Below are 16,977 nucleotides of genomic sequence, written 5' to 3' on the forward strand. Positions count from 1 at the left end.
TTGTTCTAATTTTTTGAGAAATCCCCCAAGCCCGTCGATGGGGGATCGGTGTTATGATAACGCTATAAGAGAGACTCAGCTCCGCCTCTATAGAGGTGCCCACCGCAGGGCTCGAACAAGACTCGGCTCTACCTCTGCAGAACCGAGCCTCCCTTGGGGGCTAGAAGGGCCCCCCCTAAGTCCCAGGCACCATTTTTTAGTTGTTTTTCAAAAAAATTTCTACACCAAACTCTCTCGTGTACCCTGACAAATCGATTGTAAAAAACCTAAGGACCGAAAGTCTGTCTCAGGGCCAAAAGGCCAGCCGAGCCGTGAGATGGCCTATGCCTCCGGGCTATGGCAACTCCCTCACCACCTTTTGCCTAAGGGGCAGCTTAGGCTCTGAGGAAGTTTTTTGCAAGTGATATGTTCAGAGACAAGACAGAGGGTAGAGGCTCGGAAATACAATAAAAAATGATTAAAAAGCGTATACACACGAGTACTTTAAAAGGCCTCGACGGCCACAAGCGTTATGATACAGTAACATAAGTCCTAATATGTTTACATGACCCCTTTGGCCCAGGTTAGAACTTAGGGTCACCAGCATCGGCGCTCGGCGTAGGAGGAACCACCTCCTCTTCGAACAGCTTGGCCAGCGCCATGCCAGGGGCCTCAGCCACCTCCACCAGCTTCATGACCTCTTCCTTAGCCTCCTTGTCATCCTTAGCCAAGACGTAACCATCGCTGATGGCCTCAAGGTCAATGCCGACGTAGTGCGAGGAGACGATGGCCAGGGTGCGCTTGACACCCGTATGCAGCGCCCCCCAGAGCCGCTCATGGACTCGGCCACTCAATGCGATCAAGCGGCTCCCGAGGGAGCTGCCCAATTTGACCCCCCCCCCGACCTCTAGGGCCTCGTAGGCGGTACGGGCGGTGCTCTGCAGTGCATTGTGCTCCTAGATCTCGGCCTCGAGCACCGCCTGCACCTCAATGGAGGCCTCAGCCGCCCGAGAGACCTCCTTCTCCAACCCTGCGCCAAGACAAGCGGGATGGGGTTAAGCACAAAAGGAAATAAGTTGAATAGGGGTGAAGGCCTATGGGACTCACCCTCGGCTTTCTCTTTCTAGCTTTGGACCTCGACCCAAGAGGCCTCGGCCACCCTGGAAGCCTCCTTCTCTAGCTCTGCGTTGCATCGGGGAGTTAGGAGTCGAACGCAAGAAAAACAAATAAAGCAAGGGGCGTGGCTCAACAGGACTCAACCTTGGCCTTTTCCTTCCAGGCTAAAGCCTTGACCCAGGAGACCTTGACCACCTTGAGGGCCTCTGCCAAGGCACCTTTTGTTAGCAGGTGCGCTCCCTGCTCCACCCCCAGCTGCCCGGCAACGGCCTTGGCAGAGACCTCCACTTGTTCGGCTCGGGACCTGAAGGTGTCCCGCTTGCCGGCCACCTGAGTCAACTCCTCCTCCAGCTCCTTGATCCGTGCAGCCAAAGGGGCGGCCTGCTCCCGAGCTATGGCTGCCTCAGCCTTCATATCAACACAGCGAAGGCGGAGGTCCTCCACCTCTGTGCTCTGCGCCGATAGAAGCTCATTAGCATTGGCGAGCAAGTCCTTCTACTACCGGAGCTGGTCCCAGATGTCCCTCTCTCGCTGGAGGAACAATGACTTCCTGAGGGACCAGGCCTCAAGCTCCTGGATAGGCAGAATGGACGTCAAGCACTATGAGAAAACTCAGGAAAAAGACAACACAGCACAAGAAAAGAAGGCGCGTACCTGGGCAACGCCAGGCATATCGTCAGCCATGATGGACAGCGCTGTCCGTAGCGACTGCTCTGCCAGATGGTGGAATTGCTCGAAGGAGTCCCAGCGCCCCCCCTCGGACGCGTCCTTGAGGGCAAACAGAGGTTCTCCCTCAGGGTCGTCCTAGCTCCACCACAAGACACGTGGGCTATCCCACCCGTGGGGCTCGGGTTGTACCTGGACGAGGGCCGAGCTCCCCTCACCCAAGGTCGGAGCTGGCCACTCCACGGTACTGGTCGCCTCAGCGTCCACCACCTCCTTCCCCCAAGAAGTATCGTCGGAGGAGATTGAATGAACCTCCACCTCCCGAGCGCTCTCCTGTGACGGCGGTGGGTCTTGGACCGAGGGCGGTACCGAAGCTTGCCCCGCCTCCATCTCCACATCCTGGGCGGCCGGCTCCACCACGCCCAAACTAGCCTCCGCCACCTCGGCCTCGGCAGTCCGGGGAGCCCCGACGTCCACCACTTTGGCCTCCGAAGCCCTAAGGGCCTCGGCCTCCGCCACCTTGGCCTCAGAAGTCCTAAGGGCCTCGGCCTTGGCCTTAGTGTCCTTAGTAATTGAAGGCACCTCGGCTTCATCTGACTCATGGGCCTCGGCCTCGCCGAGCGTAGGCTCCTCCTCCTCCGCTTGCTTTGTGGCCACCTCGGTAGCCTATCCATGGGCGACTGGCTCCTTCGGGTTGGCCCTTGCTGATGCCACGCCATGCTGTATGGTGGCTTGCACCTCCACCACCCATTGGGCGGTGGAGCTGGTGCTCACCTTGAGCGCCTTACATGGCACCAGGGCGAGCGCTTCTGCCTGATGCTTCCGGCTGAAGGCAAAGCACTCACATGGTCAGCATACGACCAAGGGATGAGCGGGAGATGCTACAAACTCCACTGACAAAACACTTACCTCGAACGGGGACACAACCGCTTCTACACTGCATCCCTCGTCCTCTACAACGGCGGTGGCACGGCCTCCGTGTCCGCCGTCACTGGACGGCCCTCACTGGACTCCAATGCCCCCTCTACCCTCTGCAAAGGCCATTGGGTCGCCCCCACCATCATCTGCTCCACCTCTACCGTCGAGCCCACTAGACTGATGGCGCGCTTCCCCAACGCCCATGCCTCGGGCGCGTCGGCCTCAGCCCTAGGGCGGGCGATCGCTAGCCCTGAGGCATCCTCTCCTCCTCCTCCTAGAGATGCTGGGCTGCTCGCTGACACCCTGGGCACAGTCCCCCCGACATCAGGGAGATGGGCCAGAGGACCCCACCCCACCTCGCTCTCATCATCATCGCTCGAGGAATCTGTCGACGACGGTGATGGAGACGGCTCCACTGGGAGACCATCGTGCCTCTGCTGTCGGCGACGTTTCTCTAGCTCGCCATGCTCGAGGCTCTTCCTCTTGCGCCTTGCCTCCTTAGCGTCCTTCTGCTCCTTATACACCTTGGCATGTGCCCTGTTCACCACCCACCACTCTGCATCCTCAGGAACAAGCGGCGGGGAGGCTCGCACATCCCCCATCCCCTGCAGGAACAGTAAACGCGAATGAGGGAACATATTGAAAATGTAAGGAGCAAGGAGGCCTCGGGGGCCACAGTGGTGCGTGACTCACTAGAGAGATGTACCCCCATGATGGGTGCATCGGGAATGGGGATAGACCACTGCTCCTCAGTCGCCCCTCCACCATCTCTCTCACCCGATGTAGAATCTCCTCGTCAGAGAGGGCGACGGCGAACAACCGGACACCATCGATTGGATCGTCCGGTGTCATCTCGAATAGGCGCTACCGCCGAGCCATCAGCAGCAGCACCCTCCGGCGGTGGAAGGCCACCATGACCACAGCCACCATAAGGCCACGGCTGCATAGCCTCTCCAACGCCTCTAGGAGCGGCCGCAGCTTGGGCTGATCAGCCATCGGGACGCCATACCTCCACTTCTTTGGCTGGCTCTCCACGACCCGCCCGGTATAGGGGGGAAGTCTGCCATCGTCATTATGGAGGTAGAACCAGCTGTTGTACCAGTGATGGTTGGACGACACGAGCTGGGCTAGGATGTAGAGGGGCTACCGGTCTTGGCGCACTTGGAGAGTGCAGCCGCCGGCCCTCAACGCCTTCCGCGTGCCCGAGGTGCCCACCGGCTTAGTGGTGAGCCCCGCCCGAAAGAGGTGGAGCCATAGCTCCCAGTGGGGGGTAATGCCTAGGTACCCCTCGTAGACGGTGTTGAAGATGGCCGTCTGTGCGATAGAGTTGGGGTTGAAGTTGTGGAGCTCCACGCCATAGTAGTGTGGGAGCACCAACATGAACCGGTCCGCTGGTAGGCTGAGACCATGTTCATGGAAGGCCACGAAGCTCACGATGTAGCCATCGCATGGCCTCGGCTCTGGCTCGGCCCCCGGAGCAATCCACTCCGGTCTGTTGGGGTCGGTAACCGGGCGGAGGAGGCCATCGTCGACAAGCGACTGCAGCGTCGCCGCGGACACGTCACACGAACCCCAAGGATCTGCCTGAACGACAACAATGCCGCCGGCCATGGATGTGGTGGAGAACACGGCTATGATGGTAAGGCATACTCTTGCTATCTCTCTCTCTCTCGCCTTTCCTCTCCCTTCTCCCTTCTTCTCCCCGGCGCTCTCTTCCTTTGTTCTTAGCAACCGCTCGAGGGCAGAAAGGGCGAACGCATGTAGGCAAGGTAAGGTGGGGTGGGGCAAGGCTCATCATATATTTATGGGGGAGGGAAGGGGGCGAAATGGATGGGTGATGAAACCGAGGAAGTTCCCCTCAGATCTAGCGTAGTTAATCCGGATCCGATTAAACCGCCCGCGCGTCTACCTTTTCCTTATTAACCGCGCACGCACAGTAACGTCCCATCCGCAGACATCGCGTCGCATCTGACCATAGCGATGGTAGGTGCCATTCCATCTCCTTGAGAAACCACCCCAAAAGGCGCACCCGCCGTTGTCAGCTGATGGGAGGGGAATATCCCCACCCGATTCCTTTCAGACTAAGGAACTGGGCACCGAGCCCATTATGGTCCAGGGGTTCAAAGGCTGGGCCCCTGAGGGTCTCGATAGCCGCCCCAGGACAAATAGAGTCAGGGATGACTATGGGCGAGCCTGTACATAGCCGAGGCCCAAGCAAGTAATTGCTTGGGATGCCCTAAGTCATGTCCGAGACCGGCAGGGAGGTCTCTAAATGGGATCCCACCGTAGGGAGGCACCGAGCCCCTGGGGCCAATTGAACGGCCCTGGGACCCACTAGAGAAGCCCTCTAGTACTTTTGGAGTGTGTCTCTAGACCACCAGCTGACCCCTATCGAATGGGGCATGGGCCTCCACTTGGACTTACCCGATAATAGCTCACCAGAGGTGTCACTGCTCGCGCCCACCGAGGGTAGCCTGGCATACTCCACCCCTCCTTCCAAATGAAAAAGATGCGCGAGGGCCGCACAAAAAAGACAAGGAAACTCCTGATCACCCTCTTACTCCGCACAGAGGCCTGGGGGCTCTTCCTACATACACGCCGAGGCCCAGCAACCTAAACTCACACTCGGGGGCTCGGCAAAACACGATAAAGGGCACCGAGCCCGTTACGGTCTAGGGGTTTGAAGGCTAGGCCCCCGAGGGTCTCGATAGCCACCCTAGGACAAACAGAGTTAGGGATGACTATGGGCGAGCCCGTACATGGCCGAGGCCCAAGCAAGCAATTGCTTGGGATGCCCTAAGTCGTGTCCGAGACCAGCAGGGAGGTCTCTGAATGGGATCCCACCGCAGGGAGGCACCGAGCCCTCGGGGCCAATCGAACGGCCCTGGGACCCACTAGAGAAACCCTCTGGTACTTTTGGAGTGTGTCTCTAGACCACCAGCTGACCCCTATCGAATGGGGCACGGGCCTCCACTTGGACTTACCCGATAGCAGCTCACCGGAGGTGTCACTGCTCGCGCCCACCGAGGGTAGCCTAGCATATTCCATCCCTCCTTCCAAACAAAAAGGATGCGTGAGGGCTGCATAAAAAAGACAGGGAAACTCCTTATTGCCCTCTTTCTTTGTGCAGAGGCTCGGGGGCTCTTCCTACAAACAAGACGAGGCCCAGCAACCCGAGCTCGCACTCAAGAGCTGTCGCAAGCCAAGTCTCATCAAAACCTCAAGAAGAGCACTCACGCTCTCCTTAAGGCTCAGGGGCTACTGTCGGGTACCATAAAAAGGGGTCCCCTAAGCAAGAACCGAAAAAATTGCTTAGACCATATAAAAATCAAAGCGAAGAGACAACTACCGATAAACCCCCACCTTATCCGAGGCTCGGCTGGACCACCCGGCCCACCTCGAACAGTATCCCGACTCACCCGAAGCAGGCTCGGCCCAAAATAAAACTGTAAGGCCTCGGACAAGGTACTGATTCTCTGACTCACCCGAGGCCCCACCCGTAAGGCCTCGGATGAGGTGCTAATTCTCCAACTCGCCCGAGGCCCCGCCCGTAAGGCCTCGGACGAGGTGCTGATTCTCTGCCTCGCTCAAGGCCCCGCCCGTAAGGCCTCGGACGAGGTGCTGATTCTCCACCTCGCTCGAGGCCCTGCCCGTAAGGCCTCGGACGAGGTGCTGATTCTCCACCTCGCTCGAGGCCCCGCACGTAAGGCCTCAGACTAGGTGCCGATTCTCTGCCTCGCTCGAGGCCCTGCCCGTAAGGCCTCGGACGAGGTGCTGATTCTCCGCCTCGCTCGAGGCCCCGCCCGCCAGGCCTCGGACGAGGTACCGATTCTCCGACTCGCCCGAGGCCCCACCCGCCAGGCCTCGGATGAGGTACCAATTCTTCACCTCGCATGAGGCCCTGCACGTAAGGCCTCAGACGAGGTACCGATTCTCTGCCTCGCTCGAGGCTGGCTCGGCAGCTACCCCATCACCGCTGCCTCAACTAAGACATCACATCCAACTGGTGCGACCAACCACTCTCGCGACGTCAGCCGAATGATGGCTCGATACAGCGGAGTGGCCGACAAGATGGGAGTCACATTGACGCCATGCCGTTCGGGACAGAACGGGGCAGGGGTTACCGGTCGCTGTGCTCGGCACTATGCCCACGACTGACACCCATGCAGCATTGTGCTGCCTAACCCCACCTGCTCCAAGGATAGTGCGGTGTGGAGAGTCATGTCTAGGTCCCTGTAGCCTCAGAATCATCGTACAAGACCAATAGCTCCCTCCGAGCGTTGGCTACCTGCTTCCGTGTCCCTATAGCCTCGGGACTCGCGCCCGCCAAGCCCCCCACGATGTTTTAGCCTCTGCACTAACTAGGCCTCGGCTCACTATGTTGTCAACATATAGCGACCGGCGCATCATCCACAGTATGCATCATGCCCTGCGTCAAGCCATCACAGGAGCTCCCACGTTGCACAGGATCGGGCGTGACTGGCGCGTCGCTCTAGTGCATCGATGACAAGACCACTCCGTCGACCATGCCACCACAGTGACAAGCTACAGGGCTCGGACATACCGCCTCCACTCACAAAATGCCACATAGCGAACACATGTATCGCCCCTATCCCCCCTTCAACTATAAAAGGGAGTGACCAGGGCTGTTTCTAAACACGCATAGACAGAAGGAGACATCGCTCAGACAGACACACACGGACGAGCAACGCACATAGCTCTGTAACTCACACTCCTCTTCACTGCAAGAGATCAACATCTCAAGCAACCCACGCCGCTCCACGCAGAGACTTGGGACTAGCTCCCTCTCTCGCCTAGCTTGTAAACCCCTACTACAAGCACCTCAGTGCAAGGAATACAAGATCGCTCTCTCAGACTGGACGTAGGGCACCTATTGCCTAAACCAGTATAAACCTTGTGTCTCTTTGCATGACCATCCAGGATTAGGGGCATGTAGTACACTTTCACTATTCAGTTGAGGGCCCGCTGGTCTAAAACACCGACACCTCTAACCAAGTCATGCTTAACCAATCTATTCAATTGTTTCATTCCAACATGACCAAGCCTTCTATGCCATAACCAACCCATGCTAGACTTAGTGAACAAGCATGTAGATAATTTAGCTTCACTAGCATTGAAATCAACCAAGTATAGATTCTCATATCTAAAACCTTTGAAGATCAAATTAGGGCCATCTACACTTATGATCTCTACATCATCTACCCCAAATATGCATTTGAATCCAAGATCACACAATTGTGCCACGGATAGCAAATTGAAATTCAAGCTCTCTACTAGCAACACATTAGATATGCTCATGTCATTGGATATTGCAATCTTACCAAGCCCTTTGACCTTGCCTTTGCCATTGTCACCAAATGTGATACTATCATAACCATCATTGCCATTGGTGTTGATTGAGTTGAACATTCTTGCATCACCGGTCATGTGTTGAGTGCACCCACTATCAAGAACCCACTGCCTTCCTCCGTCTTTATAATTGACCTACAAAAGAAGATCAATTCTTTTTAGGTACCCAAACTTGCTTGGTTCCTTGAAGGTTAGTCACTAGGCTCTTTGGTACCCAAATGGCTTTCTTATTTGAGCCCATCCATGGTTTACCAATGAACTTAGCCTTTACACCATTTGTACCCCTAGTAAGCATATAACATGAATCAAGCTTAATGGAGGATACATTAGCATTTTTGCTCTTGTTTTTTCATTCTTGCTCTTTGTGACCAACTTGCTTGCAACTAGTGCAAAACCGACCATTGTTCTTCACAAAACTAGTCTTGTGAGGAGCAAAGGCCGCCTTGCCTTTTTGGGGGGTATAGCCCAATCCCTCTTTGTAGAGAGAAGCTCTTTGGCTACCCAAGCACATAAGCAAGCGGTCCTCACCACCATAAGCCTTAGCTAAGGTGTGAGTGAGCTTAGTGACCTCCTTCTTGAGGTTCTCATTCTCAACCACTAGTGAGGTATCACAAGTGAGACCATCACTACTAGATGAGGTAAAAGTGGAAGTGCTACAAGAACGGTTAGTAGGAGCAACAATGATAGGCATAGATAGTGATTCATCAATTATATCATAAGTTAAACCTACATCACAAGTTTCAACATGCTTCCTTTTATCTTGTTCATTAAGCAAAGTAGAATGAGCCTTTTCAAGCTTTTTGTGAGCCTTGCCAAGCTTCTCATGGGCTTCCTCTAGCTTCTCATGAGTTGCTTTGAGCTCATCAAGGGCTTGCTTAAGGGCTTTTACCTCCTTATTCAAGCTCTTGCATTCCCTTCTCTTAATGTCAAAGTGTTCTTTAGCATCTTCTAGCATGTCAAATAATTCATCCCTAGTAGGTTCATCATTATCACTATCATTTTCATTTTCATGTTCATTATCATCATCATATTCTTCATCACTTTCATCATCACAAGATTATACCTTTGTGTCCTTAGCCATGAAGCATGATGAAGATTCGAAGAGAGAAGGCTTCTCATTGATAGCAATGCTTGCAAGAACCTTCTTCTTGGTGGTCTTGTTATCATCACTATGATCATCATCATCACTTGAGGAAGCATCACTATCCCAAGTGACTACATATGAATCACCCTTCTTCTTCTTGAAGGCCATCTTGTCCTTCTTCTCTTTCTTTTCCTTCTTGTCCTTCTTCTTGTCATCATCATTGTCACTATTGTATGGGTATTGAGCAACAAGATGATCTTTGCTTCCACACTTGAAGCACCTTCTTGACTCTTTGTTCTTGGATGAAGACTTCTTTCTTCTAGCACGGTAGTCCTTCTTCACCATAAACTTGCCAAATCTCTTGACAAATAGAGCCATCTTCTCATCATCATCATCATCCCATGATTCATCTTCTTCACTTGATGTTTCTTGCTTTGCTTTGCCCTTGGATGATGTGGCTTTGAATGCCACGCTCTTCTTCTTCTCATCTTTCTTCTCCTTTTCTTCCTTCTCATCATTATCTCTATATGTATCATCGGTCATTATATCTCCCAACACTTGGTTTGGTGTCATAGTGTCCAAACTGCTTCTCACTAGAATGGTGACCAATGTACCAAATCTTGAGGGCAAGCATCTCAAGAACTTATGGGAGAAGTCCTTGTCCTTCACCTCTTCTCCAAGTGCTTTGAGATCAATGATAAGCACTTGAAGCCTATGGAACATCTCTGGCACACTCTCATCATCCTTCATCTTGAAGCTTGCAAACTTTTCTTTGAGAATGTAAGCCTTTACACCCTTCACGGCTTGAGTGCCCTCAAATGACTCTTCCAACTTCTTCCATGCCTCATGAGCCATCTCAATATTTTTGACTTGCTCAAATGTTCTTTCATCAATTGCATCATGAATAGCACTTAGAGCAATGTCATTGTTTTGGAGAAGTACTTCTTCGGCCGCGGTGGGATTCTCCGGATCTTCTATCTCAATTTTTGTTTCTACCACCTTCCAAACCTTCCTATTGATTGACTTGATATAAGTTGTCATCTTGGCCTTTCAATAGGGATAGTTGGAGCCATCAAATTGGGGTGGCTTCTTGGTGTTGTTGATTTGAGCCATTTTAACACCGAAGGTTGTTAAGCCTCAAATAACAGTGACCTCGGCTCTGATACCACTTGAAAGGTCCTAATGGCTAGAGGGGGTGAATAGCCTAATAAAAATTTCTACAACAACACTTAACAAAATGGTTAGACTATTATGAGGCGAAGCAAGTGTTGCGCTAGCCTACTCAAAATGCAAGCCACCTACCATAATTCTAGTTTAGATAGTATCTATTCACTCAATAGCTATGACACTACCCTATGTTAGTGTGCTCTCAAAGGCTAACTAAAGAGCCACACTAACCAAGCAAGCAAGCTCTCACAACTAGCTATACTAAAGAGCTTGTCAACTAGTTTGCGGTAAAGTAAAGAGAGTGATCAAGAAGGTTATACCGCCGTGTAGATGAAGGAACCAATCAATCACAAGAGTGAATAACAATGAAGACCAATCACCTCGGAATCAAAGATGAACACAATGATTTTTTACCAAGGTTCACTTGCTTGCCGGCAAGCTAGTCCTCGTTGTGGTGATTCACTCACTTGGAGGTTCACGCGCTAATTGGCTTCACACGCCAAACTCTCAATAGGGTGCCGCACAACCAACACAAGATGAGGATCACACAAGCCACGAGCAATCCACTAGAGTACCTTTTGGCGCTCCGCCGGGGAAAGGTCAAGAACCCCTCACAATCACCACGATCGGAGCCGGAGACATTCAGCACCCTCCGCTCAACGATCCTCGCTGCTCCAAGCCGTCTAGGTGGCGGCAACCACCAAGAGTAACAAGTGAAATCCACAGTGAAACACAAACACCAAGTGCCTCTAGATGCAATCACTCAAGCAATGCACTTGGATTCACTTCTAATCTCACTATGATGATGAATCAATGATGGAGATGAGTGGAAGGGCTTTGGCTAAGCTCACAAGGTTGCTATGTTAATGAAAATGGCCAAAGGTTGTGAGCTACAGCCGGCCATGGGGCTTAAATAGAAGTCCCCACAAAATAGAGCCGTTGTACCCCTTCACTGGGTACTGATCGGGTTGACCGAACGCTGCTCCTCAGAGTCCGGTCGCCCAATGGCGGCCACGTGTCTCCTGCGTTCAACGGTGAACGTTTGATCTCAACGATCGACATGTTGACCGGACGCTCCGACAGAGCTGACCGGATGTTGTACCCTCAGCGTCCGGTCGTTTACAGTAAGGGTCCAAAACGAGTTTTTGCTGACCGGACGTGTCCGGTCATGCAGGACCGGACACATCCCAGCGACCGATGCTTAACCCTGATCACCATGCCATCCAACAACTTGACCGGACACTGTTCCTCAGCGTCCGGTCGCTTAGCGACCCAGCGTCCGGTCAGTTGACCGACGCCAGCATCTCACTGTTACACATGACCGGACGCACCGGTCCCTCAGAGGTCCAGCGTCCGGTCACTGTATAACCAGCGACACTTACTCGTTTTCACTTCTAACTTCTCCACCCTTGCTCAAATGTGCCAACCACCAAGTGTATCACCTTGTGCACATGTGTTAGCATATTTTCACAAACATTTTCAAAGGTGTTAGCACTCCACTAGATCCTAAATGCATATGCAATGAGTTAGAGCATCTAGTGGCACTTTGATAACCGTATTCCGATACGAGTTTCACCTCTCTTAATAGTACGGCTATCAAACCTAAATGTGATCACACTCTCTAAGTGTCTTGATCACCAAAACAAAATAGCTCCTATGGTTTATACCTTTGCCTTGAGCTTTTTGTTTTTCTCTTTCTTCTTTCCAAGTCCAAGCACTTGATCATCATCATGGTATCATCATCATGTTATGATCTTCATTTGCTTCACCACTTGGAATGTGCTATCTATCTCATGATCACTTGATAAACTAGGTTAGCACTTAGGGTTTCATCAATTCACCAAAACCAAACTAGAGCTTTCACCCATCCATCCATCATTCCCTCCAAACCCTGACAATATCTCTCCACCTGTGGCCATTCGCCCGACTCTCAACCGCGTGCCTCTCCATATCTCACTCTTGCATCCAAGTGTCGCCGCCCACTAGGTCGCTATTAGTTCCTCTGCCCGAGTCCCAAACTCCCGACCATGGACCGCTGCCCACTAGGTCGCTAGTCGCAAGACTTCTGCTAGACCTTAATGTGTTTGTCGTGTTATGAACTAAGTTGTGGACAATTGTGTTGTAAACTTAAGTAAAATTTTATTAAATGTGATGTGAACCTATCGTGAACCATATGAGGTCATTTTCTTGCGATTGATCTTGGATGAAGGTCGCATAGCTATGTGTTATGTGGGTAGCACACTAGGACAACCGTACAAATTGAGGTCAGGTTGAGTGCGGTCAAGGGATTCTAGCTTAGCCTAATCATTGGCTTGGATGGGAGTTGTCCTAACATCCATGGAGCACTAAAATGAGATGTTTTGGGGAGGCTTTTGGGTGATCGGGAATTTAGGATGATCATTTAGGGCATCGTTGGACAGTTGGAGTCCTGTATTTCTTAACCAAGACCAAAGTCATGTTTGGGCTTCTTTTTGGGATATTGTTGGTGATGCTCCAATAATGTTTGTATGGATGTTATACATCTACCACATAAAGCATGATCAATATAATGGGTTCACAGGGCCATAGCAAGGAGCATATTGGACATATAGCCCCATCACACCATCTTTCTACCCTTCTTGCTCCAACCCCTTCTATTCACTTATATCTTAATGTGGTACACAGGAACTAGTATGCAATCTTTAATGGAACTAGCTAAGATTTTTATTTTCGATCCCTACAATATCCTTCATCGATCCACAATTCAAGGGTATCATGTGCAATCTTATCCTATACTACAGGCAGCCAACAATTTTCTTTCTCTTCTCTCTCCCTCCTCGTTCCCTCCTCCCCCTCCCCCTTCCTCTAAGAGAATGGTGTCACAGGTGGTAGTGCTACTGGCAAGACGGGTCATGGAAACTCTCCATGAATTCGTTGGTGTGCTGGTCCACGGTGGAGGAGGCCAAACCCACGACGAAAACACGAGCTAGGTTAGTGTTAGATGGTTTGTGGTTACGGTTTTGAAAGACCGACGAGCATAAAGGTGGTAGCAGCTTACCCGACGGTACTGATGGGTGATGGATGGCACATCAAGCTAGCGGGGACACTAGCGGCTAAACGGCGGGGGCGACTTAAGGGAGGGTCGGCGGAGGAACCGAGCAGTGGCTAGATTAGCGCATGGCAATGTGGAGGAACGGCGATGGTTAAGGCCGGTAACAGCGGAGAAGGCCATAAATGGAAAAAAGCAATTGCTCATATATATTTTTTTTTATTTTGGGGGCGTGCATAGGGCCAGCCTTAGCTGGGCCCATCTTTAGTCCCTAATCATTCTCCTCCTCCTACACAGCATATCTGTTTGGGCACTCCCCGATCTTCTCCATCTCCCGGTCCTCGCCCACATAGGCCAACAACGCAGGCGTTGCACCAAAAAAAACCCCAGGCATCAGATGCTCCAATCTATGCTGCCCATGCATAGGCCTCTAGAGAGCAAACAGGGAAGTGCAAACAAAAAGCCTCAAAGGGGCAGACAGCCAAATGACCCACACCACAGCACAGCGTAGCCCCTCCTCCGCACTGACTCACCTGCATAAACCACTTGCAAACCACACAAACCGAAAACGCCAGCTCCCCTGCCTCCATTTTTAGCAACTTTTCCCTTCAATCTCCCATCGCAGTCACCTCCTTGCCCCCACCCTGCCGCCCTCCCCCTCCTCGACCGTTCTCTGGCGCCGCCGTTGGACGCCCGCCATGGAGAAGAGTCCCGGTACCGGTGCGGCGCCGACATCATGGCCCGAGGAGGAGGTGGTGGTGGAGGGCCATGCACATGCTGAGGATGTGACGGAGCAGGAGGCGACGCCAGTGGTGCTCAAAAAGGGGCCGTGGACGGCCGCGGAGGATGCCATGCTCATTGACCACGTCCGGCACCATGGCGAGGGGAACTGGAACGCAGTGCAGAGGATGACCGGCCTGCTTCGCTGCGGCAAGAGCTGCCGCCTGCGCTGGACCAACCACCTCCGCCCCAACCTCAAGAAGGGCTCCTTCTCCCCCGACGAGGAGCTCCTCATCTCCCAGCTCCACGCGCAGCTCGGCAACAAGTGGGCGCGCATGGCCGCGCATGTAAGCAAGCACTGTACTCTCTTCGGCTTGAATGAATAATTTATTTATGGCGACTTGTTGATGTGATGTGACTGATGCTTCGTGTTCGTTCCTGTGCTGGTTTGTGCGCGTCCGCAGCTGCCGGGGAGGACGGACAACGAGATCAAGAACTACTGGAACACGAGGACCAAGCGCCGCCAGCGCGCCGGCCTGCCCGTGTACCCGCCGGAGGTGCAGCTCCACCTCGCCCTCTCCAAGCGCTGTCGCTACGACGACTTCTCGCCGCTGGCGTCCCCGCAGCTGTCGGGGACGGCCAATGCCCAGGCGCTGGGCGCCGCCGCATCGGCCGGGTACGCCAGCTCCCGCCCGGCGCCGCTCGACCTGGCTCGCCAACTCGCCGTGCCCAACCAGCAGACGGTGCAGTTCCTCTCGCCGGCGCCCTTCTCGGCACCGTCGTCCCCGTGGGAGAAGCCGTTCGCCCGGAACTCCCAGTACTTCCAGCTCGCGCACTCGTCGCCCGTGTCCCCGTCGACGCCGACCGGGCCGATGCACCCGGCCACGCCGGACCTGTCCCTCGGCTACGGCGTGCGCGGCGTCACCGACCAGAGCAGGCTCCCGCCGCTCTCGCCGTCCCCTGGCCCCAGAGTGGAGCTCCCTTCAAACCAATACGGCCAGCCGACGCCGCCGACCTCGGCCGCCACCACCGCCACCGCCGGATTTGGAGGTGGTGTAGCGCTGCCGGATCATCAGAACGCGGCGAGCCTTGAGAAGATGCTGCAGGAGCTGCATGACGTCATCAAGGTCGATCCGCCGGCTCTGGTCCCGGCCAACGGCGGCGGCGGCGCTGCCCTGGAGCGGCATGATGGCGGAGGTGAGTAGTCATGCCGTGTGTGAAGCATTTCTCTCACATCTTGCTCTCTTTTTTGGATGCACTCGGAGTTCGATTTGTTGCTTTGCGGGGGAAGAGAACAAATACTCATGATTACAATGTGAATTGGCAGATTAGTGTGAACCTTTTCGTTTGTGTTTACAAAATCTCGGTTTGTTTTCTCTTGCTATGTGCCACCAACTTCTTTAAAAGCTAAACAATTCTAATCTTTTTCGCGGTGTCAGGATCTGTTAATCAGAGTTCACTTACTTGGCAGTACTAATAGGAATAAATGTGCCTTGGTGAAAGTAATTCTGGTTAAGTATATTTTGTTGGGATTTGGACAAAATCTGAAACATGGACAGCACACTGTTTGGATTTTTTTTTTTTTTTTTTGTCTTTCTTTTTGATAGTTTTAAGGTTAAAGAAACTTCTGCAGGTGCTGTCTATGGAGAGGGTTTTCTTTTTGTCCTTGCAAGACAGTGACTACCTTTGATCTTGTTCCATGATTACTTTACCTTATCCTGCCAAGTGCTTTAACAACATTTTTTTCCCTCTGCACGTACCACTTTATCTATCATTTACCTAATCAGACGTAATATGATTCCAATTCATCGTTCCTTTTCGCAATTGTATGATTGCTCGTTAGCTTCCATTGCAACACGTACGTCACATTGCTGTCATATTCTGCACAAGCTTAGCATTGTTTTTTGAAGCAAGAAAACTTAGCATAATCAGGATGATCATATATAGCTATATTTCTTTTCCGGAGATTAACTAGAGAGGTTCTCATTCTTTTCTTTTTTAAAAAAAATAGACAGGTCATCGTGATCAGTGAAAAGAATAGTATCAAATCAGGACTAATAATTTATAAAAGCTACTGATTTTAACTTTTATGATGTGCGTGCTATCGTGCGAATATATAGGAACTTTCATGGAGCAAATTGAGCTTTCAGAATTTGTGCTGCACCTGCCCAGCAATGTCACTTTGTTCCTGATTTTTCGTCGTGCGTTTCTCTGTTGTTGGTTTCAGTCCCAGAGAACAGGTTCAGCGGCGTGCAGCACAGGGTTGACGACGACATGGACACCCTGCTCGGCCTGGTGCACCCAGCGCTCAGCGCGCCGGAGACGGTGCCGCCGGCTGCTGCCTCCAACCACTCCGGCTCGACCTCGCAGCACAGCAGCGACGACCAGAACCCGTCCACCGTCGACCTTCACGTCGCCGGCGGCACCAGCTCGTCGGACCAGGACTGGGGCCTCGATGGTGTCTGCAAGTGGAGCAACATGTCCAGGATCTGCTGATCTCGTGCAAGAACTGCAGGGATCGGCCTAGCCATGTCGAATCGTCGATTAAGACATCCATCCGATGATTCGGAGAACTGATTAAGGAGCCGGAGACAGAATGCCTTTTTTGAACCTTTAATTTCTTGCTGCTGTCAGATGCCAAGCATCATGGACAAATCTGTTTGTGTTCTGTGTACCGTTCTTGACGACTATGTTGGTTAGTTACCGACTGTTCATTTTCATCTGCGCAATCCAGCCGAATTTGCGTCAGCATCTCTAGCATGTTTCTGTCCAGTTTCCAGTTCAATTGACATCATCAATCAATGGTAGATTTTACAGGTAGATCCCCTCAACGTTTTCTGGATTTTCTGGGAGGTACATCATCCATCTATCACTATTCTTTCTCTCACAAGAGAGTATATAGTCCTCTTGCGTGTAGCCAGTATGGCTA

General features: G+C 52.5%; 2 protein-coding genes across 2 annotated transcripts; one reads left to right on the forward strand and one right to left on the reverse strand.

Annotated features, from left to right (window-relative positions):
* Positions 1 to 563: 563 nt before the first annotated feature.
* On the reverse strand, positions 564 to 3,675 carry LOC136456770 (uncharacterized). Its single transcript, XM_066456744.1, has 6 exons — positions 3,571 to 3,675; positions 2,719 to 3,284; positions 2,536 to 2,587; positions 1,954 to 2,427; positions 1,240 to 1,548; positions 564 to 779 (listed from the first exon to the last, which is right to left on the reverse strand). Exons 1-6 carry the CDS (start codon positions 3,673 to 3,675, stop codon positions 564 to 566), a joined length of 1,722 nt encoding a protein of 573 aa, XP_066312841.1.
* Positions 3,676 to 13,922: 10,247 nt separating this feature from the next.
* Positions 13,923 to 16,622, forward strand: LOC136483802 (transcription factor MYB120-like). Its single transcript, XM_066480972.1, has 3 exons — positions 13,923 to 14,395; positions 14,513 to 15,245; positions 16,276 to 16,622. The coding sequence occupies exons 1-3, from the start codon at positions 14,027 to 14,029 to the stop codon at positions 16,542 to 16,544; spliced, it is 1,371 nt and encodes a 456-aa protein (XP_066337069.1). The 5' UTR covers positions 13,923 to 14,026; the 3' UTR covers positions 16,545 to 16,622.
* Positions 16,623 to 16,977: the final 355 nt, after the last annotated feature.

This window comes from Miscanthus floridulus, chromosome 1 (assembly GCF_019320115.1).
Source record: "Miscanthus floridulus cultivar M001 chromosome 1, ASM1932011v1, whole genome shotgun sequence".
Lineage (NCBI taxonomy): Eukaryota > Viridiplantae > Streptophyta > Magnoliopsida > Poales > Poaceae > Miscanthus > Miscanthus floridulus.